Source organism: Folsomia candida, unplaced genomic scaffold (assembly GCF_002217175.1).
Source record: "Folsomia candida strain VU population unplaced genomic scaffold, ASM221717v1 Fcan01_Sc006, whole genome shotgun sequence".
Lineage (NCBI taxonomy): Eukaryota > Metazoa > Arthropoda > Collembola > Entomobryomorpha > Isotomidae > Folsomia > Folsomia candida.
Window position 1 is genome coordinate 407,231 of NW_019091198.1, and position 23,360 is coordinate 430,590.

Sequence of the window (23,360 nt, forward strand, 5' to 3'; positions counted from 1 at the left end):
GTTTCCTTTGTTAACAACAAGATTGATGATTTCCAGCATCTTCTTCTCCTCCACCTTTGTTCCACCAACAACATCCTTCGATTCATTACCCTCCTCTTCTTCTGCGTCTTCTTCAAACTCCTCTTCGCCTTCTTCGTCCTTCCACATCCCGAAAAATGAATGATGACAAACATTCATGAACGCTCTCACTCTCCTCGTGCGAGATCCGATCAAGTTTATCCGGTCCGTATGTACAAACACGGGATACTTGTTCACTTATAGGATCCGTCAAGGAACTAAATAGGGCGAAAAGAGCGTAAAATATGCATTTACTTGTTAGTTTAGTGGAATGATGCCAACGTCAAGATACGATTTGTTTGCACAAAAGTTCCAACTTTATTATAAAGGACTTTCCACTGGGTAGCCACATCATCATCCTCATCATCACGAACTATCGAACTCCAACCATCAATCATTCATTATATTATTATTGAAATGTTGTGAATTTCTGGATGAGTTAACTCTTCATTTATTTATTGATGTACATATTTATTTATTGTTGCTATAATTTCTTTCAGGCCAAGTCGTTGCTCCCCAAGGCAAAACCTGGCGAATCATACCAAGCAAGGATCGCTCCCAATCATCTCAACGTATTTCTGAACCTGGCCAACCTGATTGCTCGGAATGAAACTCGACTCGAGGAGGCTGACCGTCTGTATCGACAGGCCATCTCCATGAGGGCAGATTACACGCAAGCCTACATCAACCGTGGCGACATTCTCCTCAAAATGAATAGGTGAGTCAGCAGAGCGTTGGTCGGGGTGCATGGTTGGTGGGGTCAAAATAATGAGAAAAGAAGGTGGACGAGGAATATTATTATTATTATTATTATGATACAACGACACAATTGTCATGTCACTACACGGACCGCAACCATCAATGGGGGATGATTGATGAAGCCTTCTTTTGTTTTGGTTTTCAGGACAAAGGAAGCACAGGAGGTGTATGAGCGAGCCTTGTTCTATGATAGCAGCAACCCCGACATTTACTACAATGTGAGAGCAGAAGGATATGATTTATTTTGTCGCGAGATATTATTCATCATTGTTAAGAAAAGGAGAGTGTAAGTTTACATGTGTACTCTTTTTGTGTTCCTTCTTCGTATAGCTTGGAGTGGTTTACTTGGAGCAAGGAAAACCATCTCAGGCTCTCGCATATTTGGACAAAGCTCTCGATTTCGAACCGGAACATAGTCAAGCTCTCTTGAATTCAGCCATCGTTCTGAGTGAATTAGGAGACCCACCACATCGGGCCATTGCGAAACAGAGGCTTCTCACCCTCCTTTCGAGAGACACGAATAATGAGAGGGCTTACTTTCACATGGGCATGTTGGCCATGGACGATAGAGACTCGGAAAATGCGGAAAAGTATTTCCGGTTGGCGATTCAACTCAAGGAGGATTTCAGGAGGTACATATAAATAGACATAAATATTTTTGGACAAAAATTAATTTGAAACTATTTTTTTCCTATTTTGTTCCAGTGCTCTGTTCAACTTGGCATTGTTGCTGGCAGATAGTCAAAGACCATTGGAGGCCGCTCCGTTCTTGAACCAGCTAGTGAAATATCATCCAGACCACATTAAAGGGCTTATTTTGTTGGGAGACATTTACATCAACAACATTAAGGATTTGGACTCTGCAGAGGCGGTAATCTTACTAACCAGAAAAATCGAAAGTATAGTAGATGGTAGTAATAAGTAATTTAACAATTTTATGGTATGCAGTGCTATCAAAGGATTTTGACACTGGACCCGGAAAACGTGCAAGGTCTGCACAACCTCTGCGTCGTCTACGTGGAAAGAGGAGATCTTCTCAGGGCTGAGAAATGCTTTATTCGAGCTTCACAACTTGCACCACATGAGGAGTACATTGTTCGACATTTGAAGATTGTTCAGCAAAGAATCAACAAGCTGACATCCGTCGTCAACCAAAACTCGCCGACCAAAAGTGTCATGCAAAAATCTCAGAACGAATTTGACGACACCTTCGACGTCGACCATGTGGACGATGCCACGACAGAAGATGGAGCATCAGATCAGAATCATCCGGAAAATGACAACAGCAATGATGTCAACTTTGGGGATAATGGAAGCAGCAAAAATTATATGCCCAACACGGAGAAAATTTTTCCATAAGATAAAATGCAACCAGTTATTGTTTTGCGTAAAGAAAAAAAAATCATGTACTTTGAATTGTAATTAATATACATATTTCTATTTTAAGTTAAACAATTTGCTCTAAGTACTTATATAATGTCTCTTGGCTTACTTTTAAAGTAGCTGTTGCGAGACGACGTGTTTCGGTTTGAATCTCATTGTGTAATTTTTGTGGACATGTTTGCAATTAAGGACTGTTGTACCTCACAAATATGAAAAATATTTTGTAAATGCTATAACGAAACGACAGAATGCTACTCGACTCTTGTATGAAAATATTTTTGTGTGCGCTAATGTAAAAAAAATATTTCTGCAAATTGTAGGATTATGAAAGCTAGATTGTATGTATGTCATGTACATCTAATGATGTTGTAATAATGTACTATATACAATTATACATACGTTTAATTAATGATGCTATAGAAATATACACTTGAAGTTGTTTAGTGATGGTTGCAAATCAATTAAAAGTTTGGTAGTGCAGGCCTGGTACTCACATACACTGTACGCAACGTATTAGGATATGTATTTAGCTACGTATGCACATAAGTAGGTATACTGCTTAGTTTTACTTAACAGATTTTTCTGATTGAAAAATATTACATGGAAAACAATTTTGATTCACGAAACAAAAACAGATTTGGAATGGATCGGACTATTACGATAACAAAACAGTTTACTATACAATCATTGTTAACTTTTAACTTTAATTATCTACATACTTAATTGCACTACTGTTAAAAAAGAAAACTAGTTCTTAATAAAATAAAAAGTATATATTATATATATAATCATGTATTCTGTAACTTTGTATGTAATTGGATGGCCCTAAAATGGTGCCTTTGTGTCTTTGTACTTTCACTTTAATACTAATACTACTACGTCACAATTTAAGATAAATTGTGCACATTTTTTCAGACTAGAAATGAAAAGAATGTTATTATAAAATTTGACATGTATGTATACTCACTCGTAAACTCGTACATGAAGAAAAATACTGTAAAATAACACTTTGAATGTGTATGGTTTAAGCTGGGTACACAGTCTTAAAAAAGTCAAGTCTTATGGGTAGCACAATAGGAAAAAAAACGTTATTTCTCGTGATACGCATAAAAATGAGTGATTATGGATATTTGGACCTTTATGTGTTGTATGAAAAACTTGATGAAAGACTTCAATGAATGGATGATGATTGTTCTTTCTTTGACAATGTACTCTTTATACGATAAATCTCTAACCATAAGTACATACTTGTTGTACCACTAACTAAGTAAAAATATTATAACCATTCTTTTATCAGGATAAATGAGGATTTTCGTGATAATACATATTTTATTCTCAGCGGAAATGATAAAAATTAAAAATAGAACAACTGGATGGAAACTAATGAAATTATTCAACTAGTTTATGAAAAATGAAATATACTATATTTAATGAATTAATAACGTATTATTGAATAAAGAATTTATGGTTGCTAATTAATTCTGAGCTCAACAAAGCATTTTTATTTACATCATTTCAATCTTTCCATTAATCAATAGAGAAAAAATTGCTACAATTTTCGTTTCCGCTTTGAATGGTCCCCTGGATAAAGATTGTCATTAATTAATAGGAATAAAGGATTGGTCCCTTTGTCTGGCAAGATTGCTAACACATTCGCTTGAAATAAAACAGAAATGTTACAAGAAGTTTTTAGATTTTATAATTTCTAAATTGCGAGTAGACATTGGTCTGGTCGTCCGACTCCCACCCATTCCTTGAACCTCGCGTAATATCACTGCCCATTGATAACGGTGCATCTTTCTTGACAAACTCTTGCAGGTCTGGGTCATCCAATCCCCTTTTGGACGAGTGACCGTTTTCCAACATGGTTTGTTCCCTTGGTTTGGCCCAGTGCATAGTCTGAAAAAGCATTGATTTAGAATTGTGTGCCTGAATATTTTGAGATGTGTAATAAATTTAATAAATCACTCACAGTTGCACACCGATTATGCATATTTAGCCAAGTTTTAAACGGAATGCACATTTCTGAGTGACGCCATTTATCATAAAGTGGTCGCAACTCGGGACTCGTAAGAGTATCGCGAGCTTCCTATAATCCAAATATGCATAAATAACTCTATAAAATCCCCAAAATTGATGCTTTTAACTCCTTAAGTAAATGAGTACCTGTAGACGTTGGAATTCTTGCAAAGCGTCCTGATTTCCCGGATTTTTATCAGGGTGACATTTTAAAGCCCGAATTCTATACTCTGTAACAATTTGTTCTTCCTGTTTTCAGAATCAGCATATCCAATATTAATTAGTTAGTTATAACCCAGAGCAATTTGATTGAAATTAAATTACCGTTGAATTTTCAGAGCAGCCCAAAATGTTGAAAAAATCGTTCCTATCCACGTCACCCTCGCCTCCAAGAATCTTTCCAATACTGAATGATAACGACATAACTACTTGGAATTTTTTCACAATTTGAGTACAGAATCTTGAAATATAAATTTTTTCACAATTTGAGTACAGAATCTTGAAATATAAATTTTTTCTACAACTAAACTGGATCCGTGAAGAGAAGAGATTCAACTCAACTAAGACGACGATGAAGATGAGAATCAAAATCGATACTTGGAACGTGGTTTACTGTAATAAGTGTATCAATCCTATATGCACTATGTGCCAACGAGTTGCGCTCTCCGACTCCCTGATTCAGCGTTTCTATTTCTAACTGTTCTTTTGAATTCTGGAAATTTTCAAGAGAACAAGGTCGTGAACAAACTAACCTACATATTAAATCACACAATCAAATGCAAATTAGTGTGGATGATGCGATATGTGTAATGAACAGAAGATAAATCCTTTAACCAGCCATCTGATTGGAAGACTTGTAGAAAGGGAGCTGCATATCTGTTTGTAAGAAAAAGGTCGACTAATCTTTCTATCGTTCAATATCATCAACTTAATTGTAGTAATCACAACACATGTATCTTGCATCATGTATGCAATAAATATTATTCATGCAGCAGTTGGTTGTTTTGTTGCTAGTGTTTTGTTATGCTTGCACGTAGTGAGAAGGTTACAACTTGTGTCTAAGCGTATGCTATGCAATGGGGCAAGAACTTTATACTTTTTTGGAGTAGTTAGACCACTACGATTCCATTAAGAAAATTACATTGAAACTGATAACTGCTCCTGATGTGGCATCCAAAGACGTTCATTGTGGATATGGGCAAACCCCGTTGACAACATTGTACATGTAAATTTCATGCAATTCAGATGAAAAGCTGATAAGTTACTGTTGAGTTCTTAACTGGGTTCATTGGTTTATTCATTATTTTATAAAATTACCAGGCAAGAAACAATAAGGATAATAATTACTAATAATACTAAAATAGAAATTTGTGATGATGGACAATTAATAATACTTGGGTTTGTATTACATTATATTAAGCCAACTAGCACATGGCATATCATCACAAATCTTGCGAAATTAAAGCTTCTAAAACCTAGTTAATATAATACAGTTAGTTAAAACTTGAGTTGTAGGTTAAAACTGCAGAATCTAGTTTCGTTTAATAAATGTATGTATTTATTAAAGCTAACGCTGCATTTGCAGCAGAAATTTCATGAGATCGTGATGTGATTCATCCATTACGGGAATTAGTTTATTGTGAATCTGTCTCAGCTCCACGGAAGAATTTTCCTGCACAGCGAGAACAAGGGACTTTAAAAGATACGTGACTTCTCTACGTTCTAGGTGATCTTTATTTGTACTTTCGCAGTACAATTCGGGCGATGCGCTGGAAAAGTCGTCATCACCAGCGTCGGCTGATGTCACTGGAAGCTTAGGCCAAATAAAATCAAGGACATCCGTTGTATTTCCACCAAGGATGAGCACCAACATAACTTTCATAATTTGGAATCTGTATAATTAAAATGAAATGATTACTCATCAGCATAAATATTCATCATTAATAGATCTGAGTAATATTTAGACTTTATGTATATTTACTTTTGAGCATATTCAGACACAAATTGAGCAGGAACTTCATTTTCATGATCGTAGTTTTTAATCGCAATAAGGCTATCATTCACAGTTTTGAGGACACTTTCCAATTCCATCATTTTCACTTTGGCTTTGCAGACAAGCTCTGTGACTAGCAATTGGTCAAAAAGAGAGAAACTCTGCTTTGCATCGATTAAAGCAATCTTGTAATAGTTTAAAGCTTCCCCATAGCTTCCATCACGGTACAGAATGTCGCCAAGCTGAAAAGTGTAACAAACTTATGAGTGACTTTATGACTACCAAATTATTCAATGTCTAGCTGTGTGTCATGTTGCTTACCTGCATATTTATCAATATCGCGGAGCCCTTATTACCTTGATTACTGAAAGATTTTGCTGCTTGGCTCAAAGTCTGGATACCAAGCTGTAATGTATACAAATATGCGATAGACAAAATTAACTATACATCAATCATATACGTGTAATGATATCGTCGCTAGTTCTGACCTCAAGATTCCCAAATAAACAAGTGGTATCACTTTGATCACTAAAGGGTTCTCCATTGAAATTAAAGTGCTGTTCAGACTCCCAAGCCTCCAAAAATAGCTTCGCAGCCTTCACTAAAGAATTTGCTTGTTGAACGTTGTTTCGCAAGCTTTCTTGGCATTTTGCAGATTCCAAGTAACAAACTGCGGCAAATGATTTTTGCTCTTCTCGCTGAAGTTCTTGACCAAGTGCTTCTGCAAAATTAGAATAATTGCAATCATTAGTGGGTATCCTACAGTCAAGCATTTTGTTATTTAATTGTTTGTACCATATTGCACAATAGCTTCAGCAACATTCGGTTTACGGAAAAATCTCCTACGCAATTAGCAAAAAGAAACAAACTTGTCAAACAGATTAGTTAAATAACGGATTCAAATAAATGCTATAATCTTAATCAAATGCTCACTTTTTCAGACTTTGACCAATAGCCTTGTACTGAGGCAAAAAGTCAGCTGTTGTGGGGGGAAGATTACCAATCCCGATCTCGTTCATTATTTAAAATTGTCGATTTCCCAAGTGTATTCTTTTCATCAGCAACAATGGAGGTCAAAATTCGAAACTCTTTGAATGATCAACGGTTGTCTTTAAATTGAATATGACCGAAATAGAACAAAATTAACTGCGAAGTTGAAAGTAAATTATTCGAGAACTTCAAACTTTAGCACGAAAACTATTATCAGCTTTCTTGTAGCTACTTCACATTTACCTTAAGTGGATGCAAATTTATTGTAATTGACAATGATTTACAAATGCTTATCAGTGCCAAAAACTGGATCAAAAGTTTTGATTCAAAACAAAACAGTATTTTCATGAAAACATAGACGATTAATAAAGCAATCGACTGTCCCGGCGAAGAGATGAGACAAGTGAGATTCAACGAAACCCCTCAAAAAAGGTTGAATGAAAGGATATTATGCAAATTTATATGCAAATCGACAAACTGTCCGTTCTTTATATAATTTAAGCAAGTTTAGCTTTGCAAAGATTTTATTATAATTAATTTTCATAAAATATATATATAGATTTTAAAGGATGAATATAGTTAAGTGTATAGCAAACGCAGGTGACAGACTCCAATTTGTAGTGCATCATCAATCACTTGTAAAATTTAAAGCTTAATCCAAATTAATTAAAGCTACACATATATTTAATGATGAGACTACGTTTTGCTGATATTAAGATTGATATTTAGATACAAGTAAAATCGGTATGATTTTTTATCACTTTGAGGTACATGTAACTTTGCTTAACTTATAAAATCTTTAGTCTCAATGTGATGTGCTTTCGCATATATTTTGCAAATTAGAGCATCATTCTTAACATATCCGTCAAGAAATGTTTTATCAATAGCTGAAAACTCTGGAAACCCAATTCCGGTCGCGTTTCTATGGGAGGACGGCTTTGCATAGGCGATCCCAGGTTTCGCAATTATCGTTTCGACAATCGAATTCTGTGGGTTGGACGGATGAATGATGACTAACCGCATGACGCCTGAAAAAGGCCATTGTAGCGTGTCGTCGAATTGGCCTTGCATAAAGTGGACGTAGAGTGAGATAAATGTATCCTTATCTAAATTTCCACAAAAAAACCAAGACAAACATTTCAAAATGTGCTGTTTTTTTATTAAATTGAACTTAATTGTTTAAAAAATACCGTTTTCCAAAGCGACATTAGCGTTTTGAATGGCAGCAGCTCCATGGGAAGACGGTGTCGTGAGGTTAAATCTGAGACACATCCTGTACCCGAAGATGTCCGTGTAAAAGTCTTGCGAATGTCGCACCCGATTCGGATCATTTCTCATTTCCATACACAATCTTCGAAAATCCGTAATCGTCCAGACGAATACGCCGTTACAGTAGCGAGATGTGAGGTCTTTGATGATGTTTGTCGCCGCGGAAAAGAGATTGACCGCGGAGGCAAGCTCAGATTGTAATTTCTCAATTTTGATCTGTTTTTCTCTGTCGTTCTGCTCGAGACGGACTAGTCTTTCGAAAACGTCGTTGAGCTGGTGTGATTGTGAGTGGGGTTGTTGAGTGTTGTTGCTGGAGGAATTGAAGGGAGTCATCATTGTACTACTGCGGGATGATGAAGGTTCTCCAGAAGGTTGAGGATCTTTGGATGTAGAAAAACAGTGATGCATTGATAATGCTGAAAGTGCAAAAATTGTGTGTGTACTTACCACCATGGTTGGCATGTGGCTTACAAAGTGACTCGTCCGACTCGGCTAATCTTGGCGGATAGAATCTCGGCCTAGATTTGGCGTTATGTTTGTTCTGAGCAAATCTGACACTGTCCCATGACCTTTGTCTGCGGAACTCAAAGTCATCCGAGTCTAGCGTGTCGTCCAATAGCCATCGTTGCGATTCACGCGAGTCTTGACGCCAAAACGAGTCTGGAGGATGGTCCAAGTTGGAACGGGAAGAGGAATACAGTTTTAAGCGCTTGTACGCCATGGTCATCAACTGAATAATAATATTAATGATTATAAATATGCATGGAAATTGGTTACAAATTATTATTGTAAATTGTCATACGTGCAAATGCTTGTGAACATCGGCAACCGTGTGCTTATGCATTTCTGAAGGATGAACCCTGATGTCACATCCAAACTCTTTGAACCAACAGTCGCTCACATCCGCTCCTCCGGTTGAAAAGTGGGGGCTCCCGTTCACCGAAAAAGATGCGTCATTCCGATGTTCCGTGTGGACGTGACGATCCAAATCACTAATCGGGAGAATAATTTCACACCCGTCCGTCGTGTAGGGACACTTTGCTTTGGACTGCATGATCTCACGGCGAGTGAAATTATCAGGGAAAATGTTTTCGTGTGAGAGACTTACTCCATCAACGGGACACTTCCCACCAAGGTCACTAATTTTATTTTCATAATAAATTTTATATTATATTTCACGACATTTTACCAGGCACAAAAACAATAGTGAATTTCCAACTCACACAACCCAGACTCTGATACAACCACTGCAGAATTTGTGGCCACACGTTGTAAGCACCGGATCTCGGAAACAAAGAAGACAGATTGGGCACTCGTAACGAGAATCTGTGATGCCAACCAGCTCATAGTCATATCCTCCCTGCAAAATTGCACACACAAATAAAAAATTAATTGCTTTGTAAATATGAGGAGATGGTGTCAATTTCGCACACTGTATTTGCTGACTACACACAAAACGTTATGGGTTAAGCACCGCAAAGTTGTAAAAGAAATGTCTCCACGTGCTTTCAGCCGCAGTGCACATCACCAATTGCTTAGCAGTACTTGCAGTGAAAGTATTAAATAATTCTCACCTCTGAATAAGTGCTGGTCGCGTGGGCACTGGGTTTGCAACCTCCCAACGTGGTCATCACCGTCGTTCCTGCAGAATCCTCCGCACAAGAGGTACTGCTCGCCTGTGGGGCTGTCCCATTGCAGGTCGGAGGTGAATTGTTTTCCATGTTAATTGATTATTGAGATACACTTTTGTTAATTATTCGTATAATATTCTCTCATTTACATATATTTCTACAACCCTGATATGTTACTGTTACTTGATTGTTATTGCTTAACGTTGCAGCTTTATTGATTGAGTTCAGTTACTTATTTTTGGGCAAATACTCTTTTTTTATATACTAATTCAGTTTAAGAAATTTGGACGCATACTTTGTAAGAGGCTGAGCTGTCGGGTTCCGTTATTTATTAGCTTGTAAGTTTACTGATGAAAAACTAATAGATCTTTGAGCAAATTTGTGTTCAGCTAAATGCATGCACTGATTGATTGTTCTTACAACTACGTATATTTAAGTATATGGACAAGAAGCTAAATTATTTGCATATTAGATTTGTAACAATAGTTAGTGATGGACGTAGAGGATGATACTACGCATTCTTCATGGTACAATTATTATTATTGTTATTAATTAATTGGTTTGTGTATAGATTTGTTATTCCAAAAGTTCCTGTTCCTGCCTGGTACATACGGAATGCAAGTCTTGGGTGACTTCATGCATAATTGAATTGTTAACATTCATCACCAATCTGCATTCAAGTATAATGTTATTTCTATTTTAGTGTTTCTCAGAACTGTTTAATTTCGGTTCAAGTTGAAGTGGATGCAATATTTGGGATATGACCCATTGTATAAAATTGTTGATATTTCTTTCTACATCGATATCTGAGCTGAGCTGAGGTTACATTATTTTATTGCTGATTGTTACGCTTAATTGGCAACGCCGTTTGCCAAGAAATTTACTTTTATTTTTTCATTCAGTTTTATTTAAGTGTGTCCTTGACTCATATTTAATTACGAATATTGGTTTCCTTTAAGGCTTTGTAATAGTCTCTCACATTTCATACATTTTTTTAACAATAGTTTGGACGGACGGTTTGGATGATTATTATCCAAATTCGATAAGCAAATATAGCACTTTCTTAGATCACCGGTGATGGCAAATCATGCAACACAAAGATGCACAGCACTTTTAGGTTTCACAATGGAAGAATTTTTCTTGTAGAAGAATACATTTAAGAGCAACACAAATTGAAACGTCACAAATAATACAGATCACATCAAGAGTATACACAATTAGAAATACTGAGCAATCGTCCAACAAATATAACAGTTTTTTTTGAGAAAAATAAAGCAGCATGCGAGATATATTTTCACAAACCTTTATAACGCATAGATTATAATTACGATGACAAATACGATGACAGTACGAGCAATGTATGACTGGTGAAGAAAATGAGCACAAATTTTTGAAGTCACTCTAATTGGTTACAAGACGGGGAAAAGATTTATAAAGATCATCATAATTTAGGGATGACTCAATCAATGGGAAGAAATCGACTCTACCACGGCTCTAGTAGATCCATCCACACTGCAAAAATCAACAATGCAACTTGGATTGTATTGTAGCAAAACATGCGATGCACTATATCTGCAAGCGTATAATCTTTTAGTTCTTGTACTTGGTAAAGCAGGTGGATAATATTTGATACTACAATGGGCAATGGGAGGACAGGTAGATTTTTCGAGGTACAGGTGCGGAGCGGACTCTCTCGTCTCTCCTGTTTTATTAGTGGTCAGGCCGCCCATGAAACCTAAGCTAGAGCTTCATTCACCTGCATAGCTTTCAAGTTCCATGAACACCTTTTTATTATTCTAATGGGAACATACTACTATTGAGCGGAGCTCATATCACATCATAAGTATTATATCATTGCGGGACTAGAAAAAGGATTATGTTCTCTTTTCTCTGGACTAAACAAACGTAGCAGTCTGAGCAGCATAGCACTGTCATTTCGTGCGGTGCGGACCATTTCAGGATTAAGAGAACAGTTGTTTGTTTGTTGGAAGGGTTATAAATTCTGTCCTCTTTCCTGGAGAAAGTCGTATTGTATGAATTTTTTTTAGAATACATGCAATTTTGAAAGAAAAACGTGGAAGAATCTTAATGTTCCGAGAATTTTCACGACATTAAATTTGCCTTCGACATAATACACACACATCTTTTCTGGATGTTTCCGTCAAAACTTATGTTTACTAATAGAGAGACTAGCAGGCAGAGTTTCCTTCATAAGCAAGGTGAGTGTGGAGGAGAATTGAATTGTGGGATTATTGCACCTGCTTTTGCCAGGTCTTTACCAAACTCGTTGCATTGTGAACATAGTAAACGACGTGCAAAGCATAGTTTTGGTTGACTCACCGTCAATAACCGCAATGAAAAGTTGCCTTGAGTATACATGCATGCATAATAGTGGGTGAGTCAAATTATCACCAAATCTTGCTCTGCTTTTGCAAACACTTTCGCCACCACTGCCACCATGAACACTGAGGTAGCGACTGAGTGACAGGAGCAAAGCAGAGTAAAAGTCCAATAAATGCATGAAACGGAAATGTAATAAGGGAAAAGTACATTACTTTCAGAACAGTTTCGTTCAGAAGGGAATATCGACCATGGAATGTACTTTGCTAATGAAAGGAGAAAGTCATGCATGTTCGGCTTTCTCTTGCATACTTGCGATTTTTACTTGCGTAATCCTCCAAGGACTTCGTTTTTGAGACGTTGGTAGCATTATATAAATCCAAAGTGACATTGATTACTTTGATGTAAGCACTTATCTCAGCAAAGTGGGCGAAGTAAAGAACTGAAAGCCAATTAGAATAATTGAGCAAATGTATTTGCTGGATGTATGGAAGTATTGGTGCTAAAGCAAATATAAATAGCGACTAATAATCCAGAAAGATCAGAGATGTGATTTTGTTTGACAAAATGTGAAATGTACATCGTTATTGGAATCATTACACAAAATTAAAATTTATTTATACAACTATAAATTGTTCAGGTATATATTTAGACAGGAAATTAAAGACTCAGTCGTCATTTACTAATGACAGAAATTGAGAAAATTGAAAGTTAGATATGTCATCTATAATTTGATTCGATTATTTCAATAGTTCTAAACCATTCGGGAATAAAACTCGTGTATAACAATGACATGCAAATTAAGGTGACACATGGAGCTATTTTGATGCGCATAACCATCTCTCTCCCTTCAACTTTGGATTCTATAAAAGAATTTCCATTTATAAATGTTGAAAGACAAAATGTCTCAACTCATTTTGGCGTATTCAACTTTTTGCAAGATTCAATTTCATGGAATAATCGAGCAGCAATCTCAATTTTGTAATACGCCTGCCTGCCTGCCGAATAGAAAATAATCGAATGATGTACACATTCACTTCACGAAATGGAAATACATTTACTGGAAATTGGCAAGAAATAAATAAACTCGGCCCCATTGCAAATCAATCGTGTTTGAATTAATTTCCATATTTTCATCTCTTACTTACTTACTATGGGTTCATCTTAAAAAATCTGTTTTAAACACATACTAGGTACGAACGTATTATACTCGAGCAGAACAATGTTATCACAATCATAAATATACATTCTTCTTTTTTTGTCCCCACTTCATACTTGCATAAAACATCCGACCCGAATAAAATCCATCTCAATCGACATCACAACCTATCAAGCTGCATCTCTCAAAATCAAAGAAACATCAACACCCGCAATCGTCCTCCATTTAATTCAACATTCATTTTTACCTGATTTTTAAACCACTGTAAATAAATTTCGAAATTTTGGAAATAAATAATTTCCCTTGGATCCTTGGGACTTGAGTGAGCATCGTTTCTGCCTTGAAAACAAAGGAGCAGTGAATGAAGTAGGTTTTTTCTTGTGACGGATTCGGGATTTAGCAGGCGCTGGTGTAACCCGACCCGACTGCGCCCTGGCTGGAGAAGAGAATCACCACCACTCTTCCCTCTATCCACCAACCTCATCTCATCTTCTCATCTTGTCAAACCCACCAAAAGCCCTCATTGTTCTCTCTCTTCTCTCCTCGTCCTCCGCTCAGCTTCTGCCTTCCCAAGCAGAAAACTTCTTCTTCCTCCGCTCCTCCAGCCTCCCAGGTAAGGCTCACCAATTTTTATATTTCCTCAAAATTAGCTCCCTTTTTCGAGTGAAATTGGAGGCCGAAAGCAGCCCTCTCTGCGTGCAGGAAAAGGTGCAGGTTGCACTGTGGTTTAGATCTAATTTGATTCCCACTCTCCTCGGCTGACTGGCGATGGAACGAGTTTTAATTGTAATTTAGTTAAATTAGACTCAAGTTCAGTGTACAAACTGGATTAAAAAAGGGTGAGAAGTAGGTGAAACTACGAGGTGTCGGAAAATAAGGACAAGTAGGAAATTGTTTGTTTTTGTCTTGGTATGTATTATTGGTTATCGTTGTGTTCTTGTGTCTCCTGATTTAATATTTTCCCTTAACACATCCACCAAATATAATGAACGGATGGATGGCAATTAACTAAAGTTGGAATGAATAACCAGAAAGTGTATGTTGGTTGTTGAGCAAGGCCAGATAATGTGTTATAGAATTGTGGTTTTGTTTGGAGTGAAGGCAAGGCATTGTAAATTTGGGGAGAGGTTTTTTTATAACAATTGAATCGAATCAGATTTTTGAACGGGTTTTGGAATTTGTTGGATCATTTCGTTAGTGAAATTCTTGATGAATTGGAACGGGAAGTTTTGAGAATTAGTAATCGGGAAGTAAAAAAAATATTTTAGGTAAAGGTTTATTGAAAAGTATTTATAGTTTTTGATTTTATAGAGTTTTAAAGTAATTGGAGAAATTATAAGTTGAATACAAGTAGAAAATTCTGATGAATTTCAGATGAAGAGAAATATTGTGAAATATTATTATATAATTCGTGGTCAAGAAGAAAGGTAAAATTGACATCGATTTTCAATTATTTATTTATTGCAGGTGGATCGAAGTAACTATTAGAGTTGCTTTGCAACAATAAAACAAACTGTATTCAGACGAGGAGAAACTTATCAAAATAGAAGAAACTACTCTCAGTTGGAATTTTAAAATTATACAGTTTTGAAATACAAGGTAAATATACTTTAACAAATTGTATGGGTTGGTTATACATAGATGCCCGTTTTAATTATTTAAATTGTGTTTAGCAGTGATAATGTCGTCGTGAAAGCTTGACAAGTTTGTATGGTGAGGAAAATAATTTAGAATCATTCTTGTTATCCGGCCTGGTGAATCATCTTCGGAAAAGAAGAAGAGGGAAGATGAGTTGACGGGACGAGTTCAACAAATTTCGGAATGGTTCTTGCGACAGAGTCGATGTCAGAAGCAGCAGGAAGTGGTGTAAGCATCAAATCTACTGTTGGGATGAGTAATGTGGGAGGAGGTGGAGGACAAAGCGTGTCTTCGTCAATATCGTCAAAAATGATGCTGCAGAATCGAGTCTTCTCAATGACTCCGAAAGAACTCTCTGATAACGATGATCTCGCCACGGCAATTGTGTTAGATCCCGTCCTAGGATTCAATACACACAAAATGTGTCTAAGGTATGAGAAAATCTTAGATTTTGATTTTGAGGTAATGAATTGTGGTCTTAGGGTATGTTTTTTAAACTTTATAGATATTACCCACCGTACAAAACGCCGGAAAGTGCACAGACTTTGAAGAATATTATAGAAAAGTTTAGTGATCATCAAAATCAAGATGTGGCAATGAACGAATTGATAGAAGGAGGTTTCCTCCGTAAATTCTTGAAAAACAAGACACCAGAGCAAACAGTGGCTGTCCAAGAACATGTAAGTATGATGTCTCAGTCTTGAGTTGTGTATTGAATATTTGATTTCGGGTTTCTTTAAAGTCATAATGTTACTGGTTTCACAGGTACGGAGGTACATTCGAGTATTTCATAGAGAGGCAGGATTCCAAATAGTTCCGTGTTACCGATACAGCATGGAAGGAAAACAGGGTGCAAGAATTTGCTCCACTCGTAAATGGTAAATCTAAAATCACATTGTTTTATGAATATTAAGTAATATAGTAACTGCTATATAACATATAATTTACAAATATTTAGGTCAAAGAAGGATTCAATTCCCTTCCTTGTCGGCTGTATCGCAGAACTGAATGAAGCTGAAGAGTCCCAACTGCTTGTTGCTGGAAAGAACGACTTTTCAGTCATGTATTCCTGCCGGAAAAATTGCGCCCAATTGTGGCTAGGACCGGCCGCTTTCATCAATCATGACTGTAGACCCAATTGCAAAGTTAGTTCATCTACTCAATTTTATTTAATTATGTGATGCAGTACCCTAACTGGTGATTTGATTTATTAAATAGTTGATGGCCACTGGTCGAGATACGGCATGTGTTGTTGCGCTTAGGGACATTAATGACGGAGAAGAAATTACCTGTGCATACGGAAGCGACTTTTTTGGAGACAAAAACTGTCATTGTGAATGTCGAACGTGCGAACGGTAAATGTAGTAATAAATTATCTGCTTGATTTTTTAATTATATTCTAAACTAATATGTTATTACTCCTTATGAAATAATCATCAGACGTGGCACAGGTGCTTTTTCGGCACTGAAAGAAAAGGGAACGGAAGAAAAGGGATACCGTCTCCGAGAAACGGACAATAGGCTGAATAGGCGAAAAAACCTAGAGAAACAAGACTTTGAAACTCCAGTAATTCCTGCTACTAGTGCACCAACCCCAAGTATTGGTCAAATCCCTAAATGTTCTCAACAACTCCGAAATTTATCTCAAGGCACATGTTCAAGTACAGTGTCGAAATCGACTGAGCCGATGATCACAAGGTATGTATATGTACAGTACGCTATTCAATCGATTCAATGAAATGAAAATGTTTAAATGATTAAACATTTTTACTAAGTTAAATGTTTACAATGTTTAAAAATTTAAATGCTCTCTTGACTTTAGACGAGTTGCTAGCCCTGGAAAAGACCTTAGGCGACTCAAGAAATCATGTCATAGAACTCGCTCGTCTTCTGATGTCAAATTACAAGCCGCAACTTCGTCATCTGACCTTGTCAGTTTTATCGTTGAGGATTCTGGATCCAATTCAAGCTCATCGAGCAATCAAAGCGACTCTGGAATTGAATGCAGCAGTGGGTCTAGCACTTCCAGCAATAGAAACATTGGCGATATATTCTCTCGATATTCAAACTCAAGACTTCAGCTGGCGGACAACAACTTTGGCATTCAACTTCGGAGTCATCGGGTTCTCAAGGAACCACTCCCCACACCAAGGGCCCAAGCTCGATATAAGAAAAGGTTAAGTACTGCTGAGGTTACTTCTACAACTGTTAATAGTCGTGATAATTCGGACTTAAACTTATTAAGAGAATCGCATTCAAGGTTTGGTCTCTCTGGTGAGGGAAATTCTCATAAGTCGACTAGGAGGTTGAGAATGACTTTTAGGATGAAACGGAGTAATATTCTTGACGAAGTGATAGAATCGGGTACCAAATGCAATGAAAATGGTCGTGGTAGTGGTGATGGTAATGATGGGGCGCGAAAACACTCCTCCTCCTCGGAGCTGGAGAACACCAGTGTATTATTTGAGCCCCATTATGAAATTCTTCGTTGTGAAGCCAGTAGTCCGACACTTTCCAATAATTCTCCCATTCGTAGTAGCCATCCTGTTAGCATCGACTCCGACTGTCATACCACTACTGCTCGAAAAAAGAACAAGAAAAAGAGCAAAAAACGTAAACACAAGTCTAAGGACAAGGATAGGGAAAAAAGGGACAGGGTCCATGCATCCGTGGTAGAAGATAGCGTAGGTATTATTGCTCCTCCTCCCCCCTCATTCAATTTTGAAAGTGACGAACAAGACCCTGACAGCGATGATGATGATGACGTTGTTGGCGAAGCTGGTGGTCGTCGGGAGGGCGATGACGATGACAACAATAACCAAAAGGTTAAGAAAGAAGGTCATATTGACGATCTTGATGATTTTCTGGATGGGCCTCCCGATAGTAGACCAACAGTATTGACAGCATCCCCTGCACCCAGTGCCAGTTCATCATCATCGTCCTCCTCATCAAACCCACAGACGAAACGGTTAAAGTTGGTTATTGGAAATGAGGCCTGTACCATCATTGATATTCCCCCTACTGCATTTCAGGGTCCGGTGGTTCACTGATGATAGTTTTATACTACATTTTACTACACCTTGTATAATGAAACTCATCATTCGTATTCATTGACTTTTCCTTATCCATAGAAAATATTTCTGTTGTGACCTCAATGCATCCTCTCTCGTTTGACTTATTATGTATATACACCACATTATAATCTTCGATATATATATATATTTAAATATGTATATTGTGGTTGACTTTCCTCACATTGCATACGTAAAGATGCTCAGTTAGTTAGTTAGGTACTTAGTTAGATATAGTAAAGTTGTAGTATTATAGTACAGTGTAGATTAAAATGGGCAGTAAAAAAAATCGATGTAGAAAACTTAGCTTTATATTGTAACCCATGATCAGATCTGAAGCTGCAATTGCACACAAAAATCATCTCATTAACTAACAATATTAGTTAATCACATATTATGTGATGATTTCCAAAAGTGAATACGAAAACAGGAAAAAGCGCATAATACAGGAGGGAGTAAACAAAACTAACTATTTGTTAAGAACTTATCTCATGTGGATAGACTGATTAGTGTTCTCATCTCAACACCGGATAATCGCATTACGTCGTCGTCGCGCGTTGGTTAATTTAGAATAATATAATTCTTATACTATTATGCTTATACTTGAAGGAAGGATGATTTCTTTGGGGAAAATTTAGTGAACCGGGGGATCAGATGGTATAACTGATACGTGATTATGACCAAACTCTTACTGACCATGTTTGTATCTTTTTTTTCAGCTAAATGCATATTTATCTGATCCATATTTCTCCAGAGAATTGTCTCCAAATTTAAATATGCAAGTCTGTACTTTCACATTGTATGTGAGCCTTAAATTTTTGTATTTCAATTTTGTTTCAATTAATAATTTGTTTGAATTTGTTTCTATTTATGTCACTTAATTTGATGTTTGCTTCTACAGAAAATAAATTGCTTTTTATCTAAATATCCATATTTATTTGTGGGGATGACCACAAACAATGGCTGACATTAGACTGTTATCTTATTATTCTAGCTCAATGTGTTTTACTGTATTTATTTAATTCGACTTTTGCCATAATAAGTAGATATGTATTTAATTAATTGCCATCAGGAAATGTTCCTCATTGTTGAAATGCTTTATAAATTATTATAAAACAAAGTGGGAAATATTGTTACATATTTAGTACTTTGATAATTTGTGGAAATACTAAAACTTACACTATATACCGCTAATACGTCGTAACCCAAGTTTGAAAACAAGTATATGGAAATTTTCAAATATGTATTAGGAATTTTTCCCTACCTCAAGATGAACTGAATGTCATAATATTTCTCATGTAATTACTGTGCTTGTCCAAAGCATAATAATTTTGAGCCCTGTTGAACACTAACCTACCCGTTGTCCATGTTCGAAAAATATCAAAGTCTAACATTAATGCAAAACAGGTTTAATTCTCGGTTAACTAAAATTAATTATTATTATTGTTACCACGCTCTACTTTTATATCGCTGTCCAGTTATTTCCATGCCTCTTTACTGAGTATGTACGACGACCTATACTTGTATAAATCGCATAATAATAATAATAATACATAATAACATGGAGAAAGCTGTTGTAGATTTTCTATGTATCGAAGAACGAACCCGATTTGCTCTCTATACTTGTTAAATCGGTTTACGAATATGAACTGCAAGATGGAAATTGTTGTATTAAGTTATGATGGCTTGTTTTTGTGTGTCACCAAAATGTGATTCAAATTTAAATCGTATCTTCTTATAATAAAGTGTTTTATTTCCATAGAAAATCTTTCATACTCTTGTTTATGCTGCATATTTACATACATGAACAAGTTTTACGACTCGCATCTACTGCTTTTACTACTACTCGTGTGGCAATTCATCATTTAGTGGTTAGCTGTAGTGCGAAAGACCCGTGTGCTCTGTGGAGCCAGCATACATACATATTTGCACAAGTGAAAGAATGAAAATCAACAATTTTGCCGGTTCTAGGGCCGAATTCGAGTGCAGTTATTCAAGGGAAATTGCATAATTTGGTTTCGACATTACAAAACCATTAGTTTACTTCACCTACTCGACTTTTATGTTACGCATTTGGTACTTGTGATCAGTTCTCTGTTCTTACAAGCTACTGAGAGAGTGAGAGTGAGAAAGAGAGAGAGATGCAGTTATGTTGTTGGCCCTACATATCCCGCCCGACTGGGAGGTGGGAGGGTGGATAGTGGTTTGGTTTGGAAATAATGGGTCATAAAACCCACTTTGGTTCATGGCACGGTCAGCCACTAAAGTGGTAAAATGTTTCATTTTAATTGTGACTCCATTTCAGAAACACATGTTTGATAGGCTTTTACTCTTCCTGAGTTGGAGCATACATCATCTGAGCCGATGTGTGCCGTGGTAGTGCTCCTTCCTATCTCTCCAACAGGGTCGTCGACGCTCAGTATCTCTTCCAAAGTGTGTTGGTTAATTACTCGTAACATCTTAAATCACCACCAGTTTGCGTTTGGCGGAGAGGAGGAGAAGTTATGTAATGGGATGAAGAAAGTATGGGACAGCTCCGACTGCGGATAATTTCTGGGTGAAAGTAGCACGAGGCTGTACGTGCAGTGTCACCTCTCCTCTTACACAACTCGCACTTACACACATTGTCCAGCTCACTTGTTGTGGTGTCCAACTTTGATTAATTTCTCAATAATTGTCAGGGCACTTCTTGCATAATTGTGGTCAAATGCTCTCCCTGTAGGTTAGGAGAGAGAGAAAGAGCTGTTCAATTTCCCATGGACTAGGAGAGAGAGTGAGAGGAGAGTGAGAGAGGGTGAGAGAAAAGGACTCACTACACATTAGGAGGGAACTAGAACCTATTTTTCATGACGAGTTATGCTGCCTACAACTGTTTTATTTTATTCATTCGTTCTCACAAATTGGTGGAAACTAGGGAACAAAGGGAGCGAGTTTGGCGGAGAAAGCTGGCTACATGCATACATCCACTTTCTCTCTCTCGCTCTCCTGACTCTAACAGCCAGCCAGCCACCACCGAATACCATCCACCATCCACTAACCAGCAGCCAGAGAAGGAGGAGGAAGAGCCACAGCAGTCCCATGAACACGCTATAATTTATAGAAAAGTCAGCCAGCTTTGGTGAATGGCTTGGCCTAAATAAACTTGTACAATGTGTGTGAATTGCCTATATATTTTTGCTCAAATTGAGTATGTCATCCTGGATCAGCTTGGCTTTCCCTTTCTGCTTCCTCACTCTCTCTCTTTTGTAAAGAGAGCCGAGGGTGAAATCACAACGGATGTAAAACCAGGAAAGTATACTATGATATTAATCCAGAGTTTGAACGTGTTGGAGTATTTTATAAAAAATGCGGGTATATTTTCCTAGTCTTGCTCCTTAATCATAGTCCAATTCTTGTTGCAGTTCTGCTTGTTTCGCATCAAGGAGATCTTCGGCAACCCTTCATCGGAAGATCACAAGTTGCGAGTGAGTGCCACGTTTGGGGAAAGGGGAAACATAACGGAAGGAAGAACGTGAGAAATAAATGCCACAGTATCCAAAACCTGGCAGAGGAGACTTCTTGATCCAAGTAAATGTTTCCTGTCCTCTTCTCTCTCCTTTCCAGACGATGGTCGCACGGTCGGATGGATGAATAGACAACATTTATTCAATTCTTTGATATTTAACTGCTAGGATAATGCACGTCCACTTCGGATCGGATCAGATGTAGTACATTTTTACGCGTAGAAGTAACTGCTACTACTTGTTTTTACTACGGAAGAGAGATGCAATAACTTCTTGTCTGTTTAGCAAACAACAAAAAAAGGAGCGTTTTTTGTACAAAAAAGTAAGAAAATATGTTTTTGTGCAAGGTGGCTATATACAATGCCAATCTCGTCTCCTTTAGTAAGTAGGTAGACCAATAAATCCTAAAAATATGCAACTTTTTCATGCTGCCGGCCCAAAGTCTGTCAACAAGCAGTACCGGTGTTTTCTGCTGATAGAGAAAAGTGTGGTTATACTCCAGAATTATAAAAGTTGACGCTTTTAGGGTTTTACCAGTGATTGGGCTTACCTACGTGCTAACGAGGATGAGAGAATGGTCATATGTAGCTACCTTGGTTTTCATGTTTTGGAGGAAAACTTTTTTTGTCAAGTAAAATTACATAAGCAATTACTTACTTTCATTTCATCGGAGAGAGAATGACCAGGAGAACAAGTTTGTTGTTTGAGGGGTAAACAAGACAGGGACAATTGGTGAAAGGAGAGGAGGCTCGAGAAGTGCTTACTATTGTTGTTGTTGAGAAAGTCGTAGAAATAATGGCAAGAAGAGGAAGAAGTAAAAGAGAAGTAAACGGCAATCTGTACGAGAGCAGGAGGATCAGATCAATCTGTTCCAATCACAATGCATCAACTTTCTCCAGGAAATTTAATCTGGCATGTGGACTGCCATTTACAGAATTTAATCAAATGATGCTTTTTCTTTCCTGGAATGAGTACACGCACAAAAAAAAGTCTCAGAAATCCAATTCAGTATATCGAGTTTGAAGATGGAATACGACACTGCCCGTCGGTATATGGACAGCGCGTGGGTAAGGATTATGTATCCACTCGAATATAGTGTGTAGCAAGACAACCTGCGGAATACCATGTACACTTTGTGCCCTGAGGTTTCCGAGCGGATTGAGAACTAGATGATGGCGTTAGGTGTCAAAGGTCAAAGACTTTCATGACGGGAGTTTCGTTTAGGGCGGATAATACATGATGCAGGATTATTTTTTTGGGGAGAAACTTGTCCAATCAGGTCAGTCTCGTTCTTCGTTCGTTTACAGATAATATTTCCTTGCTGTGCAAAAATCTAACTATTTCGGAAATAAGGAATGAGCTAAACTTGTTATGAATCATTCCAAAGTTCCAATTCTTAGTAGCATGCGATGCAAGGGCTAGGACACCATCCTGCCAGAAATCCCGAAACCTTGCAAACTTTCATCTGCTCATAAAAGTGGAGGCAAAGTGAGAGAGCCAACAAAATGTAGCTGGAAGAACGAAGGAGAGAGAGAGAAGGAGGATGAC

The 23,360-nt window shown here is 37.2% G+C and overlaps 5 protein-coding genes across 14 annotated transcripts in view; 2 read left to right on the forward strand and 3 right to left on the reverse strand.

The window, feature by feature from the left end:
* Positions 1-3,562, forward strand: part of LOC110851245 (protein O-mannosyl-transferase Tmtc3) — a 114,533-nt gene extending 110,971 nt beyond the window's left edge. For all 4 annotated transcript variants that reach the window (XM_022098945.2, XM_035852617.1, XM_022098946.2 and 1 more), the window contains 5 exons: positions 558-775; positions 962-1,034; positions 1,147-1,448; positions 1,522-1,687; positions 1,765-3,562. In XM_022098945.2, coding sequence (XP_021954637.1) covers positions 558-775; positions 962-1,034; positions 1,147-1,448; positions 1,522-1,687; positions 1,765-2,175 — 1,170 coding nt within the window. In that variant the 3' untranslated portion in view covers positions 2,176-3,562. The remainder of the gene's footprint in view (positions 1-557; positions 776-961; positions 1,035-1,146; positions 1,449-1,521; positions 1,688-1,764) is intronic.
* Positions 3,563-3,667: 105 nt separating this feature from the next.
* Positions 3,668-5,114, reverse strand: LOC110850982 (J domain-containing protein). Its single transcript, XM_022098597.2, has 4 exons — positions 4,543-5,114; positions 4,366-4,467; positions 4,172-4,288; positions 3,668-4,098 (listed from the first exon to the last, which is right to left on the reverse strand). The coding sequence occupies exons 1-4, from the start codon at positions 4,639-4,641 to the stop codon at positions 3,889-3,891; spliced, it is 528 nt and encodes a 175-aa protein (XP_021954289.1). The 5' UTR covers positions 4,642-5,114; the 3' UTR covers positions 3,668-3,888.
* Positions 5,115-5,479: 365 nt separating this feature from the next.
* LOC110851232 lies at positions 5,480-7,590 on the reverse strand. 2 transcript variants are annotated; one of them, XM_035853174.1, is made up of 7 exons: positions 7,445-7,590; positions 7,145-7,320; positions 7,007-7,053; positions 6,700-6,932; positions 6,533-6,616; positions 6,200-6,453; positions 5,480-6,110 (listed from the first exon to the last, which is right to left on the reverse strand). In XM_035853174.1, the coding sequence occupies exons 2-7, from the start codon at positions 7,228-7,230 to the stop codon at positions 5,786-5,788; spliced, it is 1,029 nt and encodes a 342-aa protein (XP_035709067.1). In that variant the 5' UTR covers positions 7,231-7,320; positions 7,445-7,590; the 3' UTR covers positions 5,480-5,785. The 2 variants fall into 2 exon arrangements, with proteins under 2 accessions (XP_035709067.1, XP_021954618.1); XM_022098926.2 differs by having other exon boundaries at positions 7,145-7,588.
* Positions 7,591-7,685: 95 nt separating this feature from the next.
* Positions 7,686-11,798, reverse strand: LOC110850863 (TNF receptor-associated factor 6). 2 transcript variants are annotated; one of them, XM_035852766.1, is made up of 7 exons: positions 11,705-11,798; positions 10,045-11,613; positions 9,694-9,830; positions 9,273-9,609; positions 8,918-9,200; positions 8,392-8,850; positions 7,686-8,307 (listed from the first exon to the last, which is right to left on the reverse strand). In XM_035852766.1, exons 2-7 carry the CDS (start codon positions 10,189-10,191, stop codon positions 7,985-7,987), a joined length of 1,686 nt encoding a protein of 561 aa, XP_035708659.1. In that variant the 5' UTR covers positions 10,192-11,613; positions 11,705-11,798; the 3' UTR covers positions 7,686-7,984. The 2 variants fall into 2 exon arrangements, with proteins under 2 accessions (XP_035708659.1, XP_021954147.1); XM_022098455.2 differs by having other exon boundaries at positions 10,045-11,798.
* Positions 11,799-14,061: 2,263 nt separating this feature from the next.
* Positions 14,062-20,075, forward strand: LOC110850670 (histone-lysine N-methyltransferase KMT5B). Of its 5 annotated transcripts, XM_022098160.2 has the most exons (10): positions 14,063-14,213; positions 15,068-15,199; positions 15,274-15,669; positions 15,744-15,918; positions 16,004-16,116; positions 16,197-16,383; positions 16,457-16,593; positions 16,679-16,936; positions 17,061-17,414; positions 19,029-20,075. In XM_022098160.2, the coding sequence occupies exons 3-10, from the start codon at positions 15,422-15,424 to the stop codon at positions 19,030-19,032; spliced, it is 1,476 nt and encodes a 491-aa protein (XP_021953852.1). In that variant the 5' UTR covers positions 14,063-14,213; positions 15,068-15,199; positions 15,274-15,421; the 3' UTR covers positions 19,033-20,075. The 5 variants fall into 5 exon arrangements, with proteins under 5 accessions (XP_035708655.1, XP_035708658.1, XP_021953852.1 ...); XM_035852762.1 differs by having other exon boundaries at positions 14,062-14,213; positions 17,061-20,075; XM_035852765.1 differs by having other exon boundaries at positions 14,062-14,213; positions 15,277-15,669; positions 17,061-20,075.
* The last annotated feature ends 3,285 nt before the right edge of the window (positions 20,076-23,360 follow it).